The sequence below is a fragment of the Ovis canadensis genome, chromosome 12, assembly GCF_042477335.2.
Source record: "Ovis canadensis isolate MfBH-ARS-UI-01 breed Bighorn chromosome 12, ARS-UI_OviCan_v2, whole genome shotgun sequence".
In the NCBI taxonomy this organism is placed as follows: Eukaryota; Metazoa; Chordata; class Mammalia; order Artiodactyla; family Bovidae; genus Ovis; species Ovis canadensis.
The window spans coordinates 25,575,719-25,601,134 of NC_091256.1; the positions used below are offsets into that span (position 1 = coordinate 25,575,719).

The 25,416-nt window shown below is 35.7% G+C and overlaps 1 protein-coding gene across 3 annotated transcripts in view; it reads left to right on the forward strand.

Annotated features, from left to right (window-relative positions):
• Window positions 1–654: 654 nt before the first annotated feature.
• BRINP3 (BMP/retinoic acid inducible neural specific 3) overlaps window positions 655–25,416 on the forward strand; it is a 492,323-nt gene continuing 467,561 nt past the window's right edge. The window contains exons 1-2 of one of the 3 annotated variants that reach the window (XM_069544560.1): window positions 655–850; window positions 24,112–24,397. In XM_069544560.1, the coding sequence (XP_069400661.1) occupies window positions 24,162–24,397 (236 nt within the window). In that variant the 5' untranslated portion in view covers window positions 655–850; window positions 24,112–24,161. Of the gene's footprint in view, window positions 851–2,264; window positions 2,569–3,496; window positions 3,953–24,111; window positions 24,398–25,416 lie in introns of those variants that run through there. The other 2 variants (XM_069544561.1, XM_069544558.1) reach the window with 2 other exon arrangements.

A 25,416-nucleotide genomic window follows, 5' to 3' on the forward strand; every position in this document is an offset into this window, starting at 1 on the left:
CCCAGCCCCCTGCCTACGCCTCCCGGCCCTGAGCCCCCGAAAGCGCCCGGGAGACCCGGCCTCCTCCGCATCTTCAGCCCCCCAGGCCAATCCTCGAGGATCCGGCCATCCTAAAGTGAACACAGGGGTTTATCTGGGGGGCTCGGTGGAGTTGGGCTTCCTTACTACGCCTCCCTCCGTTGCTGCGAGGGAAAGAAAGGGAGATCCTAGTGGAATGCACTGATGGAATACTGTTAACCCTAATAATAATGTTCCCAGCGCAGGTAACTCTTAAAGAACTGAGAGAGGGAAGATCTGAGCAGGATTTCCGAAGCGGTGCCCTCTTGAATTCTCATTGGATCCTCCCGAGCAGACTAAATCACTCTTGCTGCTCTATCAGGATGACTACAGCTTCGCTCACTAGTTCTCTCTTTATCTCGCTGTCTTCAACACATCTTTTTACTTCTCTTCGCAGATTTATCTGTAGTCCACCTTCTGGTCTCTGGGGTTACACAGCTTCTATTTTCCCCCACTGTCTGGGGCTGTACAGTCCGTAAATTTTCACTTTGCCTGCCTATGGATCACCAAAAATAAGCCTACCCCCCTCCCGCTTCTCAGCTCCCCCCCGTCCCCCCCCCCCGCCCCAATAAAAGGCACCTCTTTCACATTTTGCCTCCCTTCCTTGGGGCTTCCTGGCTTTCCGTGTAACTGGTTTTTACTTGGTTACATGCCACCAGGAACTGCTGATTATTTCAAAGTTCCATCAGCCTGAAGCTCATCACTCTACCTTGCTTTGGAAGCTCATGGAATATCTGTTGGAATCCTGGATGTATTTTTCTCACAGTCTTCTTGCTTCCTGAAATTTTCTCTGGTAAGTTCTTCTCTTCATATGTGATTAGAAACTTACTGCTAGTGTTATTTTTAATAAGCCTGTGTGTTTAAAAAATATCTCATGTCTTACATTTTTGTCACTTTCAGAGCCCAAAGATCTGTGTGACCCTGTTGATTAATTAGTATGTTCCTTGCAATTGTGCTACTATGATAAAGCCCATGTAATGAATCACCCCATCCCTTTTTACATATTTTATTTATTTCTGCACTCATTTATGTTCAGGTTATAGGAAATATTAACCACCCCTCCCTCCACCCCCCCCCAGCCTCACCCCCCCCCACCCCACCCCGCAATGCTTCTTGGCACATATTCTTGTGCCATTTGAAAGATCAAATTTTATATGTTTATCTAAGAACGAGCTTAAAACAGACCTGCTGACAATCACAGGGTCTAAGAAAGTTCACTAGTTCTTGATCTTTAGAAGGTTGTTCAGGTCACTATTTGCTCATTGTAAGCAATTACATGAATAGGGAGGACTTTCCTAAAGTGTATTTTTATGGGTTCAGGATATCAAGCACTAAAATCCACTGTATGGTAACAAGAAGAGTGTGAGTTTTGAGTGCACCATTTTTTTTTTTTTAAACAGCATCCCAAATCACACATGAACACATTATTTTGGGTGTTGTATTTAAATTCGGGCATCACACTTGGGAGTACATTTTTGATTTTATGAATTTAGCCTGTGAACAGTTAATTGGACACAGAGTGCTCATTTCAGAGGAAGAGAACTATCAGAAGCAAGTACTGATTATATTGGTTCTAATCACTGAAATTGAGGGACAGGTTTTATATGAAAAAATTAATTGCCTCCCTCTTCACACTTGTTCAACCCCTAGACTCATTTTTAATAAAGATGTTAATATGTCAGTGTTTTTTTTTTCACTTTTATGAGCATTTTTATGGGCTAAACTGACAGTTACGATTACCACTTCCCTTTTAAGTATAGCTGTGTTGAGAAACAGTTAAATCTCAGCTTTTACTTCACACACTGACAAGGACACAGTATTTATTTAATGCCAAACCTGAATGTATCATCAGTCATCTCTAATGCATAGAGTTTTTTTTTCCCCTCTGCGAATCCCCCCTCCCCCCAATAAAAACAAGTTGCTAGTTTTTACATTTCTGATGGATAGAGGTGAAAACCTATTGTTCAAGCCCCCCCCTTTTCCCCCTTCTTTCTTTTCTTTCTTAAAAAAATTTCTCAGAAATAACTATTTCTGTCGTCATTGATGACTGATGACTGATGACTGACTCGAAAACCTAAGTAAAAAAATTTTTTTTTTTAATTCAAGAGCCTTTTAGCTTCCAGACAGAAAAGTACTCCAGCTGCAGCGACACCCCATCCCCCAGTCTTGGGATTCAAGGGCTTCCCCCCACCCCGACCCCGGCTCCCAGGGAGAAAACGGGGCTGCCTGTGGTCCGCACCGCTTGGCACCCCTCACCCGTCACTAGTTTCTACCTGGTCTCCTTCCCATCCTGGTCGTTCTGCCAGACAAGTGCCATCAGCGTCCGAGACTTCAGCTGAAGAAACGAGGGCTTAGCATAATTCACCAATTCAAACATTCTCTTTGGAGGACTGCTGCTGTTGCGCAGGAGTGGAGGGAGGGAAGGAAAAAAAAAATCTAACTTTCAGTGCAGTCAGATCTTTGCTTCTTAACCTAGCCTACCCCAGTAAGGCACAGATGTAAGGTACCTAGGTAAGTGCGTTTTCCTGTATCATAACCTGAAACTCAAGTTGGTGGAGGGGAGATGCGCGTCTAGCAGGCTCGTACCGCCAAAGGCGCTTTTGCCGGGTGGGGTAGCAACAGGCGACTCGCCTGGAGGTTTCTCCGCAGCTGGTGGCAACGCCTAAGCTACCTGGGCTCCGGGGGCGCGGAGGACATGGGGCTGGGTGGACCAGGCTGCCCGGGCTGGGCGCCTGGAGTGGGGACTACTCGCCCGGGTGGGGACGGTACCCCGTGCCGCGCCCGCCCCGCAGGCGCAGCCTTGGCTCTCGGCCCCTGCGGCGAACGTGCGCCCGGCTGGGGCATCGCAGCCCCGGAGCCGGGCGCGGGCCAGGGGTGCTTCCTTACTTCCCGCTCCATTGCCAGCCTTCCTCCCGCCGGTTTTGAGCAAAACCGCTTTTCTGTGCGAGAGGCCACATTTGGTATGAGAATTCCTCATCCGCTCCCATCTGCGTTTCTATTTATTTTTTATTATTATTTGTGATGAGCTGTGACTAAGATTAAGACTTGCCGGCTCTCCAGCATGCCTGCCTCAAAAAAAAAAAAAAAAAGTCGCCGTCTGCATCCGTCCGCTTAGCTGGCTTTAGAAGAGCTAGCTGACTTCTTGGGCTCTGTGGGAAAGTGTAGCTGACCGTCACACCCTCTCCTGCTTCAACAACTCGCAGGGATCTGGCTGGCGGGAGGGGTGGAGGAAAGGAGTTGGATGTCAACTTGGAGCCAGAGGTTGGAATGGAAGTGTAAAGCAAACCTTAGGGATTGGGAGTCTTTCAGCTTCTATTATTACCCTCACTTGAGAGTTAGGATTTTCTGTTTCTGTCCCCCTTTCCTGGAGGTGGGGCGCGAGGTAGGAGGGTCCAGGCTGGGCGCGCTCCCCTTCGGCATCCACCCGAGAGGGGGTGGTGCTTCCCGGCCGCTAGAGAAGCTGGATCTGCAGCTGAACGGTGGCTGAGAGTTGAAGTCTCCGATGGCTGTTTTCCTAGTCCCCAAGAGTTGAGCCCAGAGAGCCTTCTCCTTTGCACCAACCAGGTCAGGAACGTGAGCAGCCCTTTAGGGGCAGAGACCTCCCTTGGACGGGAATCCGACTAGGAAACGCTGGGGAGGCTGTTACCTCCGAGGATAACATGCATGTTTCCAGCTGTGTGAAATGCCCACCCGAGGCTTGAAAAGGCGAAGAGGTGACTGGTGTTGCGAAATAACCCTACTATTGCTTACAAATAGTCTAGCCAGTCAAATATAAGCAAAGAAGAAAGCACCAGTGTCTAAAACTGTCACAGCCGCTTCGAAGACAAATGATCAGATTTGGGGGACTTTTTTTCTTTTGCGTGCCATTTAGATTTATCATCATGCAGTTAAGCAGGTAAGAACTGAATGTCTATATTTTATTGACAATGAGATAACCTGTGTTTGACCCGTCCCGTGACATTTTTTCCCCCTGTTTGAAGCGATGGGTTATATGTATTTTCAAATGGGTCTGCTATGATGCATAACTTCGTAATATTTGCATTCATGAGCCGTTTAAATCCATTTAAATGTTTAACATGCATTCATTTGAGTGTTCAAGGTACATTTACTTAAATGTCTAACAATATTACAGAAATCATAAACTGGGCCAAGGTGAGAGGAACAAATGGAGAGGGTAGGCATCAGAGGAAGGAATGTAGAACCCGAATGAAGTAAGTAGTTGCAGAAATGCCTTAGAACTGCTTGTTAAGGTCACAGACCTGAATACATAAAGGACAGCTGGAGAACTATTCAGGGCATCTTCAAACAGAAATTTAACTCTGACTGCTTGAGGGAAATTTTGGGGGGGGGGCATTTTCATGCAATTTTCTTAATTAAAAAAAAAAATCTTTAGAGTAGATATGGGTTGTGTTGTCAAATACAGTGAGAAAAGAGCTTGCCTTAAGGTAAGATATGTTTGACCCCAGTACAGAAATCTTTGGGCTTAGGAGACCCGTTAGAAACTGAAAAATACAATATAAACAATTTTTTCCATTATGAAAAATCTCCCATAAATAAGACTTTTAAAATTCCAAGTTTTGTAGATGTATAATGTTACCAGCCAATAGATTTCTTCCACTCTCAGATTTAACAACAATTCCCTCCCCGGAAAAAACTCAATTAAAATGCTAAAACTCAATTTGAAAAACTTCTGTTGTTATTATTGATATTGTTTTGTTATGTTATGCTAGTATGTTTAGGGAGTCTGGAGTCCCCACACAGTGAAGCAAAAAGAAATATTAATAAGGTACAATCCTAAAACTGTTCCATTTATTTCTAACAGTTTTTCTTCTCTAACAAATTGTATTCTTTAAGATTTTTCTCTGGAAATATTTTAAGTGCTTACATTTATTGATGTAGATCTCTGATCAATAATTTTCTGCTTGTAAGGCTCACTGATAACATATTAAAGACATATGCAAGATAATTGCAACTTTGGGTCATAAAATTGCAAAGTTATAGTGCTTTTCTTAGTTTGATGCAAGAGGTAGCTTTTACTCCACTGGAAGAAGTAATTCATCAATGAATTCCACTTTCTTAGTTCTTTTGCATTTTATCTTCTAGAGTTCTATTGTAGTGAACATGACATTATTATATATTATATTACATATGTATGTCCACTTTTGGGTGAGTGAAGAGGCATTTATTTTAAATTACATTGCTCTAATAGTATTTTAAAATAAAATAAGCATGATACCATATGATTGATTTCACTCATCATTTAATCAGATAATATGTCCTTTCAGTTTCTCTTGAGATATTTTCTCTAAATAAACTCAACATTGTAATGGAAATGTACATTTTTATAAAGTTTAATGCATTTTTTATTTTAATCATGCTGAATAATTGGTATATGATAGTCAAGTAAATCAGACCTCAGTAGGATGAAACCATTGGGATTCTAAAAGTGTCTGTGTGCATGATGGTGTCTATGTGTATGTATCATACACGTACATGCATATATGAAGTTAGCCTTACTGCTAGGTTTGTGTGTTCTTTAAATAAAATAGACTTTCTTTTCAAGATAGTGCCTTTGTGTTTTTCTCTCTACAAGTGCAAAAAGAGTCAACTGAGAACTTCAAAACTTTGATGCTTTCTTATCAACCTATGCTTCAGTTTCCTATGTTACTTGTTACTTTGACTTTTTTCATATTAGTTCCCAAATGAGTAATTACTGACCAGAGTAAGTGTCTAAAATTTAAATCATTTAGAAAATTGAGTATTAGTATCAGAAGCTCAAAGTTCAGACACAAAGAGGAATATAAAGATTATCTGTGTCAACTTTTTAACAAACATCTTTTATCAAAAAATATCCCAAAGGTATTTGTATATTATGGCTATGACCTATGATTAACGAGGTCTTCTAACATTTTTCTTTTTACCTCTAGTAGTGGGTTATTGTGAAAGTAGAGAGAGATGGATCTAAGCTTCCTTCCTCAGTTTTATTTCTAGTTCCTCCTCACTAATGGGATCCTAGTAAGATTTCTGTCTACTCTTTACACCCCTTATCTCTCACATAGTTGAAAACACCAGAGTGTTGTTGTAGAAAAAAATGACCCTAAATAAGGATGCTTTAAAAGGATAAATGTTGTGGAGACAATATATATTTTGAAAAAGGTATCATTTGCATTTGATTTTTTTGGGTTTTTTTTGTTTGTTTTCTGATAAAACTCTCCATGAAAGAAGTAATGTTGACTCAACTTAAAAAAATATATATATATGTATATATATATATATATATGTACCAAATATTCTTGGTTTGTTTTTATGGTGTCTAATGAGTTTACATATTTTGATATCATATAGCTTAGAAAGAGAAAAGCTTACTCCTTAAGGCACATTAGTTCTTATGACTTTAATCCTGTCTGTCCTGTGAAAAGAGTCACTTTTACAAAAATAGTTGTTCATGACTGGCTTTTCACTGTCATTTAGTGAAAGTCTGATTTCTTAGCAGGTTTACATTATTAACTTGTTGATTTCTCTCAGTTTAATTGAAAACAAGATCAAAATATTTTCATATAACAACTTTCATAATGAATAAACTTGAGAAAAATCATACTGGTAATTCCTACCATTTATCAACTCATATTTAGCTTACCAGAATTCATTAGGTGACATCTAGCATTGTTGGTGTTTTAATTTAGCAATTACTTGGAAAATTTCATTTAGACATTTAGTAGTGTAACTCTGACCAGAGTTGCATGTACTGTTATTTAGTTTTATGATTTTAATGTTTACAATTCATGAGTTCTAAAGGAGAGCAAAAGAAAAAAGAAATGTGCTTAATATCATTGATTGCTAATGGATAGTCTTGACTCTTAAAAGAAAAGGGTGGTGTAAAGATGTTTATTCCACTCTATAAGAGTAAAAGATTTTCTGAAGATGAAATTTCATCATGAACACTAATGGCCTTTTTACTGAAAATATGTCTGGAAGTTCTGATCCAGCTTTTTCTTTCTTAGCAATATCAAATAGCCACTCTAGGCATTTTATGCTGGTCATCAAATATCCTCATCAATAATATTTTAAAGCTTTTATCGCTATCATTTCAAGGATATTTGATGGGTTATTAAGAATATTTATATCCAATTACTTATTTGCAGACCTATCCAGTTACAAAGTTTCCATAGATAACTATTTCATAAGCTATGAATTAGCTCTTCTATATTTATGTTTGAAATAAAGTATTCATGCAAACAGTTCTGGGATATTTCTCAATTTCATATTCAAAGTAGCAAATCATGAATAACTAATAGATGCTCTAATTGAAATAAACACAGTGATAATTTTCTAACCAGTTTCTTTCCCCCTAAAGATTAAAAGATATAACTAATATACTTTTAGTGAGCTGAGTAGATTGCTAGGTAATTTATCTTACCATAAATAATTGTGTTAATTTTTAATTATTTATTTTTAACCAAGAAAGCATATATTCAGATGTGAAAATATGACATGCAATCTAATAATTAGGAAATCTTATAGAGTCTTTTTCTTCCATATTCACTGTTATTTTTTACAATTTATAATTTCTCAAGTTTAGAGATATAAATGGTAATTTCCCTCAATGTAACCTATATTAACTTATATTTTAGGAGTATTTGTATTACTGCATAAACACTAATTTTCTCAGACATGGATGACTTTAAAAGCACCAAAGGCATAACAAATTTGTTTTAATAGCTAATAGAGAAACTACCATGTTACAGTTCCAGCAAATTAAGTCTATAAAATACATATTTATTGATTAAATTAATAAATATGTTAACATTACATTCAAATGTATTGTAGTTCTCTGCTACATAAGAATTATTGTCTCATAATGGTGTGCTTCATTTAAATTTCATTATAGATTTATTGCGAAAGAATGCTTATAGTTAGTTAGAATTTTTCTTCCTGATTTCTGTGAGTATCAGCCAACCTCATCAGGACTGAGCTTTTTTTTATTAACTTTTCTGGAGTCTTGCATTTTGTTAATTTTAAAAGCTATCTCTAGAATATTGCATCATTAAAAAACAATCTAGCCTTGGGAAGACCAGAACTGAGTAAGCATGCATTTTAGTTTTTCAGTGTCAAATAATGACCCACTACTTCACAGTTTCATTAAACAGTCTCACAATTTAAATATATGATCTTTAAAACATTTCAAATGATGTTCTTAAAAAGAAGCCAGTTTGGAAAAGTGATTAAATCAAATCAAGGAGTAAATTTAAATGGATTCACTCAAGTATCAAAATACAAAATCACATATTTATGCAGGTTGCTTATCATGAGTCCTTTGTAATTTGTAATATCTTTGATATGCATGCACTTTTAAGATACAAGTATTTGTAACTGCTTTTAGATATGCAATTTAATACTGTGTGTAGAAGCTCCTTCTGAGGTAGCCCAAGTAAATATAGAACAAAAGTTAATTCGGTCACTGAGTTTCTGAGATAGATAATATATTTAACTGGCTTTCCTATCTTTGTGTGGCAATATTTCTAATGGTTTTAAAAAATCAGCCCCATAAATGTATGTACGGAGATGGTGGAATAGTCTTTTTCAGAAATGAACACCTCAAATAGTAATCAACAAAATCTAATTATTCAGAAGAAAATCATTAAAGATTGAATAAATCACACAACAGAGTTGTAAAAAAATGCTCCTTTAAGATAATTAACCCATATTTTTCTCAACATTTTCTTATATAACATCAAATATATTAATATACAGACAAGTCTAGCTTACTCAAAACATTTAAACTGAGTGGCTTTACTTGAATTTACTATGAAAATTTCTAATTATTCATTCAGGCCTGTCACCAGAATACAAAGTTTCAATAGATTATATACATGTGATAAAATATTTTCAAGATTATACTATCAAATAATGTGGAATAAGACTAGAGTTTCCAAAATTGAATAGTCTAGAATAAAAATGAATTGCCAATGATCGTTTAACAACAGCGACAGATTAGAAAGTATATTTTCTGTTTCTTATTACTAATTTCACTCCTAATGAGGTTTTTAACCAACTTGTTAATTTTAGTTCAAAACTTGTCTTGAGTAAGCAATTTTTGATAGGATGTGCATTTGTTTGATATGTAAGTTATACTCTGTTCCACTTTTGAAATTTTCCCAATCACTGAAAAACAACACTTTTCTCTTTTTTTGAAATGTGAACCGAGAGAAATGAATCTAGTCTTCCCTGTGAATTGAAACTTAAATTTCATAGCTAAGAAAAACAACCCTGAGCAATTTCTTAAGAAGCACAAAGTTATTCTTGAAGCCTCTTTTTTGACTTAAGTACTTTTTTCAGCACCTTCTCACCTCTGAGTGGAACTTCTAGTCTTACATTGCTACTTCCCAACATACACATTTTTGCAACACCTTGTCTGCTTATTTGGGAGCTTGTAGATCAAGGACAGATTATTTTAAATGTATAGTTTTCTTTATATTTCAGCTAAAAGAGTAACACCAATTATGTTTGAATAGTGACATAACTGTGGAGAAAAATAACTTGCAGCATCCATGTTTCTTCTTAGAGTGAACTCTAACAGGTTTTCATGTGTCTCTTCCATCCATCCATGAAATGTGAACATTTAAACACATCTCTTATTTAACCAATTTAAAAGACAAAACAAAAAATTACAATCTATGAAGGTAGGCCAGGAAGATATGAAAGATCACTCATGTCATTAGAACTATTCCAACCTATCCTTGACAGTGTCTCTTTAAGGAAATCAGTTCTGATTTAGACTAAAAACAGCAACTCCAACATCGACATAAACTGTGATTAACTATTAAATATATTTCTTTCTCATCAATAACATTGAATCTGTAAGGTAAACCAAAGTTTAGTCTAGGGTCACATGATTCTTTCATCACAAAAATGATAACAATTTGACTTACTTTACTGTCTTTTAGATATAGATTTGCAAAGGTCTGAGCTGAAGATAACAATGTATTTGCTCAGCATTGAAACTGGACAGTTATTAACTATTTATTAATTTTTTTCTATTACCAGATTTTTGGTTCAGATAAATCCTGCAATATTGATTCCTATGTTTATTATTTAGAAGGTATTCCTGGCCAGTTCAGACAGTATGATTTTAAAAATTACTAGGAGTGGTTAAGACTTTACCTTCCAATGCAGTGGATGTGGGTTCCATCTCTGGTCAGGGAGCTAGTATCTCACATGCCTGGTGGCCAAAAAAACAAAACAGGAAAAAAGAGGCAATATTATAACAAATTCAATGAAGACTTAAAACTACCTCTAGTATGTACATGATATGCTAGGTATTAGCTTATATTCAACAGTTTCTCTGTTTCTGATAGAGTAATGCCCTATTTATTCTTTCTTATAAAATTCTTCAAAACCTGGCTGGCTCTTTTTATATAAAAACTTTTTAATAATCTAGATTTCTTTAAAAAATAGATTTACTTTACTTTTCGTTTTAAACTTAGTATCTTAAGTTCTTTATATCTCCCTGAATGTGGAGACAGTGAGCTATTTTAGCAGTTAAAGTAATTTATTGCCAAGAGTGGTCCTTGAAAATACCAAATGTTTTCACAATTCTGTGTTGGGCAATGATGGGGAAAGCAGGTGTTCATATTTAGAAAAAAGTTTAGTTACACAAGCTAGAATATATTGCCAATGCCAGGCACTGTAAGGATAGTTACCGATGCAAACTTAGACCGTCCAGCATCTCTGGCAAACTGGGTAAGCAAAAGTCCATTGCTGAAGTCCATTCTTTAAGTACAAATACCCGGAGTTCTGAATCGGTGAAGGGAATGGCAACCCTCTCCAGTATTTTTGCCTGGGAAATCCCATGGACAGAGGAGCCTGGCAGGCTATAGTTCACAGAGTCACAAAGTATTGGGCACAGCTTAGTGCCCAACTAAACAAGAGCAACACAAATGTTCTGACACTATTTATTAGATGGTGGTTCAGAAGAAATTGGAGAACAGCAGACAAAGATTTAACGGCTTGCTGATAGATTGGTTTGTTTGCTGTAGATCACGTCTTTTTGTTATTTTTGGTTCGTTTTAAAGAAATATTTAGTGGATGTCTGATCCCCTGAGTGAACTAGGGTAAAGCTTGGGAATATAACAATGAAAAGACACACTTGTGCTTAAGAGGCATATTTTTTTATTTTTATTTTTTGCTATTTGAAGTATGCTTTGAATTAATCCACAAGGCAAATTTAATGCTTGATCGCTCATTGTATTTTCACACATGTCCAATTTTGATATTGTAAATATAATTCTGTTTAAGAGAAAAAGATAGTTGTCAAATTCCTCAGTTTACAGATAGGTCAGTAAAAAATGTATTTTTTATCTAGAGTATTAAAGGATAACTATTAAAGAGACTTGGGTCTCCTGTACTGCAGGCAGGTTCTTTACCAACTGAGCGACTAGGGAAGCCCTCTCTTATGTTGGAAGTTCGAATATTTTCATTTCCTTGCAAATGAATATAAAGAAACTGAATATTATTATTTTGAAAATTTAAAAGAGTTTTCTATGCCTGAAACAGTCCGGTTCTTTGAAAAAACTTTTTAATAATATTATTAAACTTTTTTGGAACTTCCTTGCTGCTACTGCTGCTAAATCACTTCAGCCGTGTCCAACTCTGTGCGACCCCATAGACGGCAGCCCACCAGGCTCCACCGTCCCTGGGATTCTCCAGGCAAGAACACTGGAGTGGGTTGCCATTTCCTTCTCCAATGCATGAAAGTGAAAAGTGAAAGTGAAGTCGCTCAGTCGTGTCCTACTCTTCGCAACCCCATGGACTGCAGCCTACCAGTCTCCTCCGACCATGGGATTTTCCAGGCAACAGTACTAGAGTGGGGTGCCATTGTCTTCTCCAGGTTACCATTGCCTTCTCCACACACTATTTTTGTGTGTGGGTGACTTCAGATTATACACTTCTATTTGTGTTTCTCAGTATAGAGATTTCTAATTCAAAAGCTCATTTCACCTTCTAGGCCTGGTTAACTTCAAAGCAAGTTTTAATCTCATTAAAGAGCAAGAGATTTATTGTCCATTTGGTTACCAAACTCCAAGATTTCTGAACTTCATCCCAGTTATTATGTTTTAGTCTTAGAATACATCATCAAGCCTTTATCAACAGTAGTAAAGATACCTTAGCTAAGCAACAAGTTAGTATTATACTTTCAATTTTTACTCAGGATCACCATAAATATATATTTTTTATAAAGCATTTCTAAAACTTTGCAAAACTGTAACTGAGGCCGTTGTCCATAAAGGCAGGAGCAAAAGGTTTATTATCTTTGCAAGTGCATGAATTTGCACAGAGTATGTTTTTTTCAATTAACTTTTTTCATCAGATTCCCTATAAACTTGCATTTTCGTGGCAGAATTCTTTTACTGACAAGAAGCACTTTGTCCTTCACAAGCCAGAATGTTTTTTATTATTGGAGCATGCCAGAAAAAGCAGAACTGTGTTTCCAGTTATAGTAACCATATTAAATCCAGATGTCTGGTACCATTATTTCCACTTCATTCCTGTACACAGATTATTTTAATCTTTATTTTAGACTGTCGTCTGCTTCTCAGTTTTGGTAGTCAAAGATACTAATTATAATAAGGTTTCTGAAGCATCCCTTATATTTTACCTTAAAAATAGATTTTTAATCTAAAAATACTATTCTAAATATCTTCCATTTGAACTTTATTCTTAAGTCTCTGACCACTTTCCTTCTGAATGAAAATTGAGTACAATCTGAATCTTACCAAGATTTTTTTCTATGATCACTTATATCAAAACACCAAAATATTTTATATTTAAAGTGTAAAGATAAAGCAAGTGACTCTAGAAATTTGGGCTTTTAAGAATAATGTCTCCTATGTTCTGGACAGAACTAGAGAATGGAACTCACTTTCTATTCATTTTTTCTAATCAGTTCTACCATTAGGTAGTAGCATTTAACTTCCTCTTTATTGGTAAGACAAGATTGTATTGACAGAATCAAGCAGGAGATTAGTTCCCTCCACAATATAACCTCCTCAGAGGAATACTAACCCTCATTAAGATGGAAAACACTTAAAGCTGTAATTCAGAGGCACTGTATTGCTCCATCAGCTAAATAAAATAAATAACGACAAGTGCCCTCTGGAAAACAGGTTTAGCAGAGTTAAATGACTAAGAAGATTCACTTCTAAGCCCAGTCTTAACAATGTGATTTAAAACAAGAAAGCTCAACTTTTTTAGAATAAGAATATTGAGAAAGTACAATAATAATACATTATATCATATTAATATAGTGACAATCTCTTTCTAGTGTAAGCAGTACCTAATGAAGCAGCTCATATATTTTCAAGAAAATGAAAAGGAATTCAGTTCAGTGTTCTCAAACCTTACAATGTGCATGACAGGGTGTTAGACATGAGGGGCTCCACAGGTTCTTATGCCAGCAGATCCTTCATCATTTGGTAATAAACTAAGGTGTTTAAGAGGATAATATTAGTACATTGTAAAATTTTAGAAGGCTAATGAATGAAAATCCATCCAGTAGGCAGTTATTTTAATAATTTCCAACAAACATTGAAAATAATTTAAAATAGTTATTAACCCACAGAAACAATTTGTCCTTAAAATTCAAAAAGAATTGCTAAGTCAAATCAGTGCATTCTATTATTTCTGTCGTCTCTGAGTGGAGAACTTCAGATTTTTGTGATGTCTGGAATTGAATGGCTTTTTTTTTTTCTTTCGCTTCAAGGATCAGTGTTACTTTTTATAAATTTGTTTAAGGGAAAAATGCAAGAATTAGCAATTCATAAGAAAAAGAAAAACTTAATTTTGGTTTAGTTCCTATATAAACCCAGTAATAAATTACATAGCTAAGAGTCAGAATGATTTTCTTTCCATTTTAGCATATTACTGTTTACTTCAACAGATGTGTTAAGATAAAGCAATGACTTCTCTATACATCTGGTGAAGTATGGAAAAGAGAGTGGCAAAATCCTACCTATGTATATTGGGTTCCTTAAAATCCTACCTACTCCACTGGGTTCTTTAAACATTCAATACCTTTAGGGATTTCCCTGGTGGCACAGTGGCTAAGGCAGTGCTCTCAATTCAGAAACCCCAGGTCAGGAAAGCAGAAGGTCTCACATGCCGCAGCTAAGACTTGGCATCAGTTCAGTTCAGTTCAGTTGCTCAGTCATATCCGATTTTTTGCAACCCCATGGACTGCAGCACGCCAGGCTTCCCTGTCCGTCACCAACTCCCAGAGCTTGTGAAAACTCATGTCCAATGAGTTGGTGATGCCATCCAACCATCTCATCCTCTGTTGTCCCCTTCTCCTCCTGCCTTCAATCATTCCCAGCATCAAGGTCTTTTCTAATGAGTCAGTTCTTTGCATCAGGTGGCCAAAGTATTGGAATTTCAGCTTCAGCATCAGTCTTTCCAATAAATATTCAGGACTGATTTCCTTTAAAATGGACTGGTTGGATCTCCTTGTCCAACAGACTCTCAAGAGTCTTCTCCAACATCACAGTTCAAAAGCATCAATTCTTCAGTGCTTGACTTTATAGTCCAACTCTCATATCGATACATGACTACTGGAAAAACCAAAGCTTTGAATAGATGCACCTTTGTTGACAAAATAATGTCTCTGCTTTTTAATATGCTGTCTATGTTGGTCATAACTTTTCTTCCAAAGAGTAAGCGTCTTTTTATTTCATGGCTGCAGTCACCATCTGCAGTGATTTTGGAGTCCCCCCAAATAAAGTCTGTCACTAAATAAATATTTTTTAAAAATCAATACCTTTAAATAAACAATGTCTAGATTAAGGAAGAGCAATTTTAGGCCATATGAAGTATAAAATTATAGATAATAACTAGAATTGAATTAAAGTCATAAATGCATCATAACTAAAAAGATGATGTAAATCACTGAATAATGATACTCTCATTCTTTTCTTAAATTTGACTATGTACTACATATAGTTCATGAACATTCAAAGATGGTAATTTGTATGTACATGAATATAGGAAGACGATGTGTCATGTCATGCATGCATGTTTGAATATGTCAAATTTAACACGAGTTTAATTGGTATTCATGAAAAGCTATATCTTTAAAATTATTTTTGTTATATCCAGGGATCTTCCTTGCTAAATGTAACTATAATATATAAATATATCTATGTTTTTAGCTGTAGTCTTGAGTTTTCACACTGTTGTACTTTCAAATAATACTTATTAGAAATGATCCTCATATTCTTGTTATTATCTGGTATGTTTGAGAACATAATAAAACTGACCTTATATAAAAATTTATAGGTACATTTCAACAAAATATTAAGGTCATCTCACTCTTCTGAAATGATATTATGTCTCCTGTCTTGAGATACCAGTTCTATGTATGTTGGATGGTGCTTTTTTTTTCTTTTTGTTATACTATAAAACAACTTATAATCAGATTGAGTAATCAGACCATTAGATTAATCTTGTAATATCTCTGAAGATCAGATAGGTATATTAAATCGATCTGACCATGATTATACTTTTAACAATAAATAACACATACACTCTGAAACCCTTAGTTCTGATTTTTGTTTTTTAGTTTATAGTATGTCTTAAAAGATATTAAACTGAGTAACATTTAGGTGATTAAGCTATTATCTTTATTGAAAACATTACAGTATATGGAGCAGACATGCTTTGAAAAGCCATCATATGAAAACCTATATTATGAAAATTCATAATATGTAGTTACTCAGATCACTTGCTTATAATTGCCTGAGATAAAATGTTCCCATTTTCATTTTATTTTCTATTTTCATTATTTATATTGTCCGTTTAAAGATTTTATTTTGTTCAAAAGCATTTCATTAAGTGGCAATGAAAATCCTAATAAATAACTTCCAATATGCAATTAGTTCTAATTTGGTTGTGGTGTGGTCTAACAGAGAGCACAGTTTTCGGTTTAAGTTCAAAAGAAGTGCTTGAAACCTTGCACTGCTGCATGTTCTTTCACCCTGAACTTGAGTCATCTAAATAAGTCAATGGTGATAATAAAACATGCCAAACTGTGCCTCTAGGAGGCAAAAGAGGAAATATTGGTAACATGCATGGCATATCAAAAGATCTTAATATATGTTTATTTTGTTGTAAAGAAATTAAATATAGCATGCCATTTTCATCATCAGTCTTCTCCCCATCCCCCACCTTCCAAAGCAAGGTGCCAACCCATTCCACTGTTGTATCTATATTATTATTCTTTAAATTCAACGGTTGCAATACTGTGTGATACACTGTACTCATTAGTGAGAAGAGGATTTGTGTTTGACTTTGCTCATGAACTCTCATTCATTTGGTCTATCTTTTGAAACCTTGAATAATGGAACATAAATGAAAAGTTTCCTAACTTTCCACAATTGTGTGTGTGATCATGAGAATACCTTATATGTCTACCTACAGCTAATTAATAATGATGCTTTCAGATCCTTGTTCTTCACAATTTTTGAACATTAAGAATGCTTTGCTTTGGTACTGCTTGAACATATCATTTATGATTATCATTTGAACACAGAAACTATGACCTCAGAACTCCATTTCTCTCGTTTCTCAACTGTCAAAGCCAGTGCCATCCTGAGGCATAGGTCAGTTGCAAACTCCTCCATAAAATATTCTTTTTTTGCCCCACATTGAAGAAGTTTTCTTAACCTTGCCATCTGTATCGCATTAATTACACCTCAATTTAGTATTTAATTTATCATCATTTATTCATTCACTCAAACAATACTTATTAAACAATTTTATTTCAGACACTTTGCTAACTGTACTCAGTTGCCATTAAACTAGGAACAATTATTGTCCTCCTAAAACGAAGTCTAATTGGGGGCAGGGGAGATATGCAGACAAATAAACATTACACAGATAAATATGCAGTGTCAATGTGCTATAATAGATGAAGTGATGGCTTCATAAACTATAACTGGTTAACCTGGAAGGGTCACACAGAGGCTTTGCGGAGGAAGTCGCAACCTAGTCTGAAGTTCAGAGATAGGGTTGGGTTTCGGCAGGTGAAAAGGTCCAGGTCGAAATCATGGATCAGGTGAAATAAACTGCATAAGCAAAGGTGCTGAGGATAGGGAGAAAGTGAGGAGAATTTGTGGAATAAAATTATGGCTGGAACAGAGTTGATGTTTGGTTGATAATGGTAGTGGCATATACATGGCATGGGGTTTGAATGAATTTAAACAAGGGGAGACACTTAAAAATTATTTATTTATTTGGCTCTGCTTGATATTTTTTGCTACAATGGGTTTCTCTAGTTGCAGCGAGTAGGGGCTGCTCTCCAGTTATGATGTGCGAGCTTCTCATTGTGGTGGCTTCTTGTTGCAGAGCACAGGCTGTAGGGCGCACAAGCTTCCATGGCTGTGGTGCACGGGCTTTGTTGTTCAGAGGCTTGTGAGACCTTCCTGAATCAGGGATCGAACCCTTGTCTCCTGCACTGGCAGGTGAATTCCTTACCCCTGAGACACCAGAGAAGCCAAGGAAGGAAGTTTTATAAATTTTCTTAAGAGTTTGGATATTATCCAGAGGGCAACATCATGATCACAGGCGTGTGTGTGTGCTAAGTTGCCTCAGTCGTGTCCAAATCATTGGGACCCTATGGTCTGTAGCCTGCCAGGCTCCTCTGTCCAGGGGGATTCTCCAGAAACCTAGAGCAGATTGCCATGGGCTCCTCCAGGGGATCTTTCCCACCCAAGGGATCCAATCTGTGTCTCCTGCGGCTTCTGTATTGCAGGCAGATTTTTACTGCCTAATTATTGGGAAAGACTTCATGATTACAGAGTGGGAGTAAAAATGTTGCAAGCTCAAATTTATTTATTTATTATTTTTTTTTTTTTGTAAGGTAGCTCTGCAGTTAAAAAGACAGATTGGAGAGAGTCACATCGGTGTTAGGATGATCATTTAAGCTATTGTAGTAATTCATACATGTTCTGGGAGGTTAGTAGGACCTGCGGTCTCCTCCCTCTTTTAGTCCCTCCCAAGAACACTCCTGGGTGAGTTTTATGAGACCTACTGTGGGCTGGAATGCCCCTCCTTTCAGCCCCTCAGAAATTCTTCCGGTTAGTTTTCAGCCTGTGTTTTCCTTCTGAGAGACAGGCTCAGGCTGGTGGTTACCCCTGTGCCTGGCAGAGGGAGGTAGTTTCGGTCATCAACCTTTCCCTCACAACAGGAGGCAGAACTCTTAGAATTCTGGAGCTGGACGGTAAGGAAAATTAGATCTGAGCGAAGGGAAATATCATTTGTAAGATAAGGCACCAGAGTAAGAAACAAACGGGAGAATGTTGATTTTCAGTTGACAGAGGTATCTGTTTCTGACAGAGATGACTAGGGGCAGTGCATCCTGCCTTACATATGGCATTCCTCAGTTAATTCTAAACTTCTGAAGACAGAAGTGGTATTTTTTGTGGCCCTTAGGGTTTACACCCATCTCACAACATATCAGAGTGTTTTGTACATTGTAAATGATGGATAAGAGTTTCTCTTTTATGCTTATTTTCTATATTAAGTAGGAATATAAATAATGAATAAATGTGGAGACACTATTAAAAATTTACAGGTATGTTTTAACTTTTCCATCACTTATTTACTTATACAATGTTATATTTAACAGTTATTTAGAGCTAGCATTTATTTCATTCAGAGCTAATGTTTATTTCAATATATAATGAAAATATATACTATCTGGTAAGATAATAATGGGGCTTTGAAAGTGGCACTAGTGGTAGAGAACCGATCTACGAATGCAGAGACTTAAGAGATGAGAGTTCAATCCCTGGTTGGAAAGATCCCCTGGAGGAGGACATGGCAACACACTCCAGTATTCTGGCCCAGAGACGTCCATGGACAGAGGAGGCTGACAGTCTATAGTCCATAGGGTCACAGAGTCCAGCATGACTAAAGTGACAGCACGCACGCACACAAGATAATAGTATGTTATATACTAATAGAATTTGGAACTATTTTATACAAATATGCTTATTTTATAATGCAGTTATTCTTTGTATACTTGATAGATTTGATACAGGATGCTTGGGGCTGGTGCACTGGGATGACTCAGAGGGATGGTACAGGGAGGGAGGTGGGAGGGGGGTTCAGGATGGAGAACACATGTACACCCGTGGCAGATTCATGTTGATGTATGGCAAAACCAATACAATATTGTAAAGCAATTAGCCTCCAAATAAAATAAATACATTCATATTTTAAAAATTGATATATAAATATAAATATAACTGTTTGTACTTGATAGAATAATATATTACATTTCATTATTTGGAAGAATGTGGCTTTTTAAATGAATGCTATCACTTTGGGAATTGGGGACTTTATTTTGATGATTCAAATATTTATATTTACAAATTTTAATATTAGTGATTATGCATGTTAAGAAGCTACTTCATAGAGCAATGCAGTAGTTGCGCAGACTGAGAAATTTAATGAATGGGCCTATGACCTTGGCAAATTAGGCAATTCTCTTTAGATTTTTTTCCATACAAAACAATCTATAAGGGATTGAGACAGAGAGAAAAAGAGAGAAATACTGACTAGAATATGTGGTAAAACATAAACAATTGGTTAATCTAACCAATTGTTGAAGGATATATGTGTTTACTAGTTTCTTAGCTTATCTGTGCATTTTACATTTTTCAAAATAAAAAAAGAAAGATCTTTGACACAATTATTTATGAAACTTCTTTGCATTCACAAGGTCCCAAGTGGATTTTATTTCCTCAGAAAATACTTTAGACATTTAGTGAAAATCGGTCCAAGTGCAGATATAAAAGCAATCATATAGCATGAAATGTTAATTGTTTAATAAATATGAATCATTAGCATTGGAATACCAACTAAATATTGGATAATGAATTAACATGGTTTACATGATGATCCTCAATGATTTGACTAATGATTCTAAAGGGTAATAAGTCTGTATCAGTGATTCCTAATCTGCTTTTCATCTTTGTAGTTTCAGTTATATTAGAAATTCACTTGTCATATGATAGAACATATTTTATTTTACACATTTCCCTATTCTATGAATTTCAAATGCACATAAGGTGTCAACATTTTAGGTAAAAGTAGTGCATCACTACCCTGGAATAAGATTATGGAGAGTTAGTGAGGAAGACTAATTTAATATACTAGAATACATATATATATCATATTTTATGCATTTACTGTATATTACATGTATTGGTATATATTACTAAGTATGTAACATATTCTCAGTGTGTTTTTTTCTGAGTAGATTCTCAAGGCCATTAGGTATTTACAAGTAATAATAATGTGTGAATTGATAATGTTCTCACTAAATTTTATTTTATGATAAATGATTTGTTACAAGTAGACCATGTACTAAATATATATTTTTAAGTAGTATGATATTTCAATAGTCTTTCTTTTATTTTATGAAAAGGGAATCTAGAGCAATACTACTTTTTAATATAAATTCATGTTTTTGTTTTTAATACATTTAATATATCTCTTTTATTATTCATAAAATATGCCCTTACATGTTCTGTATTGTGCATTGACGTTGTTATTTCCTTAACTGTTCTCTTAGGCACTTATGCCACGGGGTGGCAGAAAAGTTGGAAATGACTTAGTGACTAAACAACAAGAAAAAGAGAACAGAAATCTGCCTGGGCTTCCCTGGTGGCTCAGCTGGTAAAGAATCCACCTACAATACAGGAGACCTGGATTCGATCCCTGAATTGGGAAGATCCCCTGGAAAAGGGAACGGCTACCCACTCCAGTATTCTGGCCTGGAGAATTCCGTGGACTGTATAGTCCATGGGGTCACAAAGTGTCAGACACGTCTGAGCGATTTTCACTCACTAGGCATTTATTCAGGAATAGTAAACTTGAGATCATTTTGTGCTATCCCTGCACTCCAGGGAATAGAATTGATGAATTATTTATAATTTTCAGTTTCATACTACCTCATGATTTCTTTTCCTAATAGTACCTCTGAGTTTAGCTGTTTTCTTGTGACTTCCAAATATCCTCAAAGGAATCTACTCATTACTTTTGCCATTGGTAATAGAGCTCACGAAATTATCATATTATAATAAAGACAATGCAGTAATAATTTTAAAATTAGTACTCATGTACAAGGGTAATTCACATGTGCATTTACCTGCTTTTTTGAAAAATCAGATAAATGATGTCTTTTTGTTCATGAATATGGAGCCTAATGGTCACTTGTTCTAAGGATTTTTGAAAGCCTAGATATAATAATGTGTTAATGTGTTTTAACTCTACTTATCTTCTCGTTTTGTAACTCTGCGAAGTTGTTTCTTACGGAAGACTTCAATAGAACTGTTAGGTATCATACTTGGGTCGTCGTTGTTGCTGTTGTTTAGTTGCTGAGTTGTGTCCGACTCTGTGACCTCATGGACTCTAGCAAGCCAGGCTTCTCTGTCCATGGGGATTCCTGGGCAAGAATGCTGTAGTGGGTTGCCATTTCCTTCTCCAGAGGATCTTTCTGACCACGGATTGAACCTGTGTTTCCTGCATTGGCAGGTGGATTCAGTACTGCTGAGCCACCAAAGACCTTATAATATAATGATTTCTATAGATCTTCCAAATTACTTAAATTTGGGCAGGATTCTTGTTCCCATGTGCTAATAAACTGTTTTGTCAGAAAAACTCATTTCTAAAGAGAAGAGGGAAACATGTACACATATCAGAAGTTGAAGAAACACAAATAAATCTAACACTAACATTTTTAGGCAGTTTCCCTGGACACAATTTAAGAAAATCTTTCCAGCTTTCTATGTATTATAAGTAAGAACTATGAATATCCTGATACAGATTCAACCTATTTGTAAAGAAAAATATTAAAAGCAGTCGTTCTGGGTAATTATATACTAAAAAATTACAGAATTTTAGGATAGTACCTTAAGTGGCATCTGGGTCAATCATATCCTACATTTATGTTAATAACATGCTGTATCTTAACAAAATCATGTACTTGACCTTAAAGAGTTGGATTTAATTTGAAGGTATATAATTATATGATTTTGTACCAGTATAAAATATGCTTTAAAACACTCCTAATGTCCTCACTACATGCTAGGTAGTATTCTAGATAATTTAGATAAGAAAATACAACTTTTGGGTAGCAGTGATTGTGTTGTTTATTTGAATACATTTGATCAAGAAAACAAAAATGTGTTTCACAAAGATAAGAAATATTTGTTAGTCATTATGTGTTATACTTTACCATTATACATAATAATAATTATTAGTTTATGAATAAAAATAAAATATATTGTTTTTAAGGAAAATGGCATAGCTTCCACATAAAAACTATATGGAAGAAAAATTTATTTTCTTCATCAGAACTGGAAGTTATGACCTAAATCATTTGACAGTGTTATGTTTCTACAAATAATTAATGGGGAATCAGGGTTTTTTAACTTCTATTCCAAAATCTTTTTATTATATGATATTGTCTTTTCTTATGCTCAATCATTTTTAAAGCATCATCACTTGTAAGGTGTCCCACATTGCTTACAGATGAGGTCATTTTTTAGTCATCACATTTAAAATTCACCACAGAAACAACTCATAATATTGGGGTGAATTAGGTAGTGTATGGATTTTGGACCTTATAATTGTATAGAGGGTGAAACTGAATCTGATGACCTAGGTCAATCATATCATATCATTGTTTTGAGATACTTTTTAGGTGCAAAATTGCTGTATATCTTTCATATTGAAATAGTTTAGGATTAAATTATGAATTAAAGGTTTATAACTAAAAGCAAATTAAGCTTATCAATCAATTTAACCTAACACCAAAGAAATATGGCAACCATTATAGTTAAAATATTTTACTTAATACTGTGCATATTGATTGCTCTCTAAAAGAGATTTTACTGACCCAAAATGCTCACAATCAGACTTTCCTGCTAGTCAGAATTTATCTATTGCAGAGTTTTATGTGGTATAAATAATAATATTGAAAAGGTTTTATGAGATGGAAAGTAAAATGGAATTCAGATATTTGTAGAATATTTTGCATAACCTATAGACTGAACTGAACTGAACTGATAGATATTGTATCAGTTGTTTTGTGTAAAGTCATTACACTGTATCACACTGGGATGATACCTACTGTTACTATAGTTTTGAATGACTATAAAATTAGTGTATGTATTTTCATAGTTTATATATAATATGCATCTTTTTGTTGTGTATATGAATTTTATTGATATGCCAATTTATCTTTTGAATAACACACAGATGCACATTTAAATCTTTCAGAGTCCTAGAAATTACTTAATTATGATTCTGTTTAAATAATCAGGAAATTTTTTCCCTATCAGAATAATGGAAAAATATCTAAATAAACATGCTTACCCCCACTCCTACCCACCCTCACACCCATCCATCTATCTAAATATAGAGCTAGATAAATGGCAGATGCATAAACACACACACAATATTATTTATGTATTCTAAGACCCACAGTTCCATTCCATCTTAGTTTATCTATATTATGGAAATAACTACCTGCATAATTTTAATTAATTTAAAGCCTATCTCTAAAAGAAGTAAAGGATAAAATATATGTACTGTTAAAATTTACAACATAACTTATTAAATAAACATATCAAGTGTTTCTTTTGAAACTGTTCAGTGTCGTAAAACATTTATGCTGAAAAAGTAATTATGAGTGAAAGTTTCTGATGATCATTGCTCAGAGTGGGCTTTAGTGATCCACTGTATGATGTTGCCCTGACAAGGTTTGTTGGAACTCAGTGACTTATTTTCTAACAAATGAAGAAACAACCTAAGTATGAAAGAGCTCTGGAAAAAAAGAAATCATTTTGGTGTACTACTTGCGATTGACTTTTGCCATCATCTAATTTAAGACAATGGTATTAGACTTTTAAAAAAGGATTTTCCACCTCAGCACCTTAACTGCTAGAAAAGAACCTTCCAGGGGCTAACTAATTGCCTGTGTATTTTGTCTAGGTGTTGAGGGAAAGCTAAGAGAATGAAGGCTCTAAGTCCCCAGTGGAAGCATGATATGGCGGAGCAGAGCTGGTGCTGAATTGTTCTCTCTGATGGCTCCATGGGAGTGGATAGCACTGAGTCTTCATTGCTGGGTTTTAGCGGTTGCTGCTGTTTCGGATCAGCATGCCACAAGCCCCTTCGACTGGCTCCTCTCTGATAAGGGACCCTTCCATCGTTCACAGGAATACACAGATTTTGTGGACAGAAGCCGGCAGGGATTTAGCACAAGATACAAGATATACAGGTATGAAGCAAAGGGAAAGCAATGGCAGAGATGTCTTCCTTGAAGGTGGTGGATAAGTAAGTTGCTCTAAGGGCAAGTTTCAGATGGGAAAGGGTTTTATATGAAGGGTTATTATTTGTCATTCACCACGGTAAAGTTTTCTGGTTATTTGCAAAGTATTTCTTGTAGATGCAACTTCTTCCAGAAAGACTGGATAATGGTGACCATTTGTGTACCACTCCCAAATTCTAGACTGCTACCCTGCTGTAAATTCAGTTCACTGTGACGCTGGGTTTATCGCTTTAAATGCTCAAAATTTTGAATCAGAATTTCTTGAATGGCATTTCCTTTCTACCTTGTACCATGCTTTGTTAACCTTTTTTAGCTTAAATGGAAATGGCATCTTCTATGAATCACTGAGAAAGAAGTTGAGTCACCTCATCATTTTTTACCTTCAAGGTAATTGCACATTCAGAAGCTGGAGGAAATGGCCATGGGATAAAAAGGAAATGCACGTAAATAGGATCTGGGAGCAAGGGCCAAGAAAAAGGAAGAGATGGAGATATATGGCTTTTAACTTTCACTGCTCTTCTAAGCTTGAATCTAAATAAGTTACACAAAAGGAGTCATACATTAAATCTGTCAGACTGCTTGCTTCCCACAAGTGCAGTGAATCCATTAAGTAGAGGGGTATACAAGTGGTTGCCTGAATGGGTTAGATTGCATTGATCTATGCCATAAAGAACGTTTTATGAAGGTTATCGGTTTGGTTTGTTTTTTCATGATAGAAGTTTACAATTCCCAGAGACTGGTTTAGCATGCATGCAGAAGCAACATTTCATTTTGTATTGGTGTTTGTATCTGTGTAGTTCCTGTTATATAAATATTTTATTTTATGTTATATGCGCACCAGAGGGCACTGTGCTTCTGATCTGTATGTAGTCTTTCATATAGCATTCTGAGAAATGTATAAATCCGATCAGCCATGCATATTTACAGAAGAGACTGAGGGTACTAAACATGTTCTGTAAGGCATCACG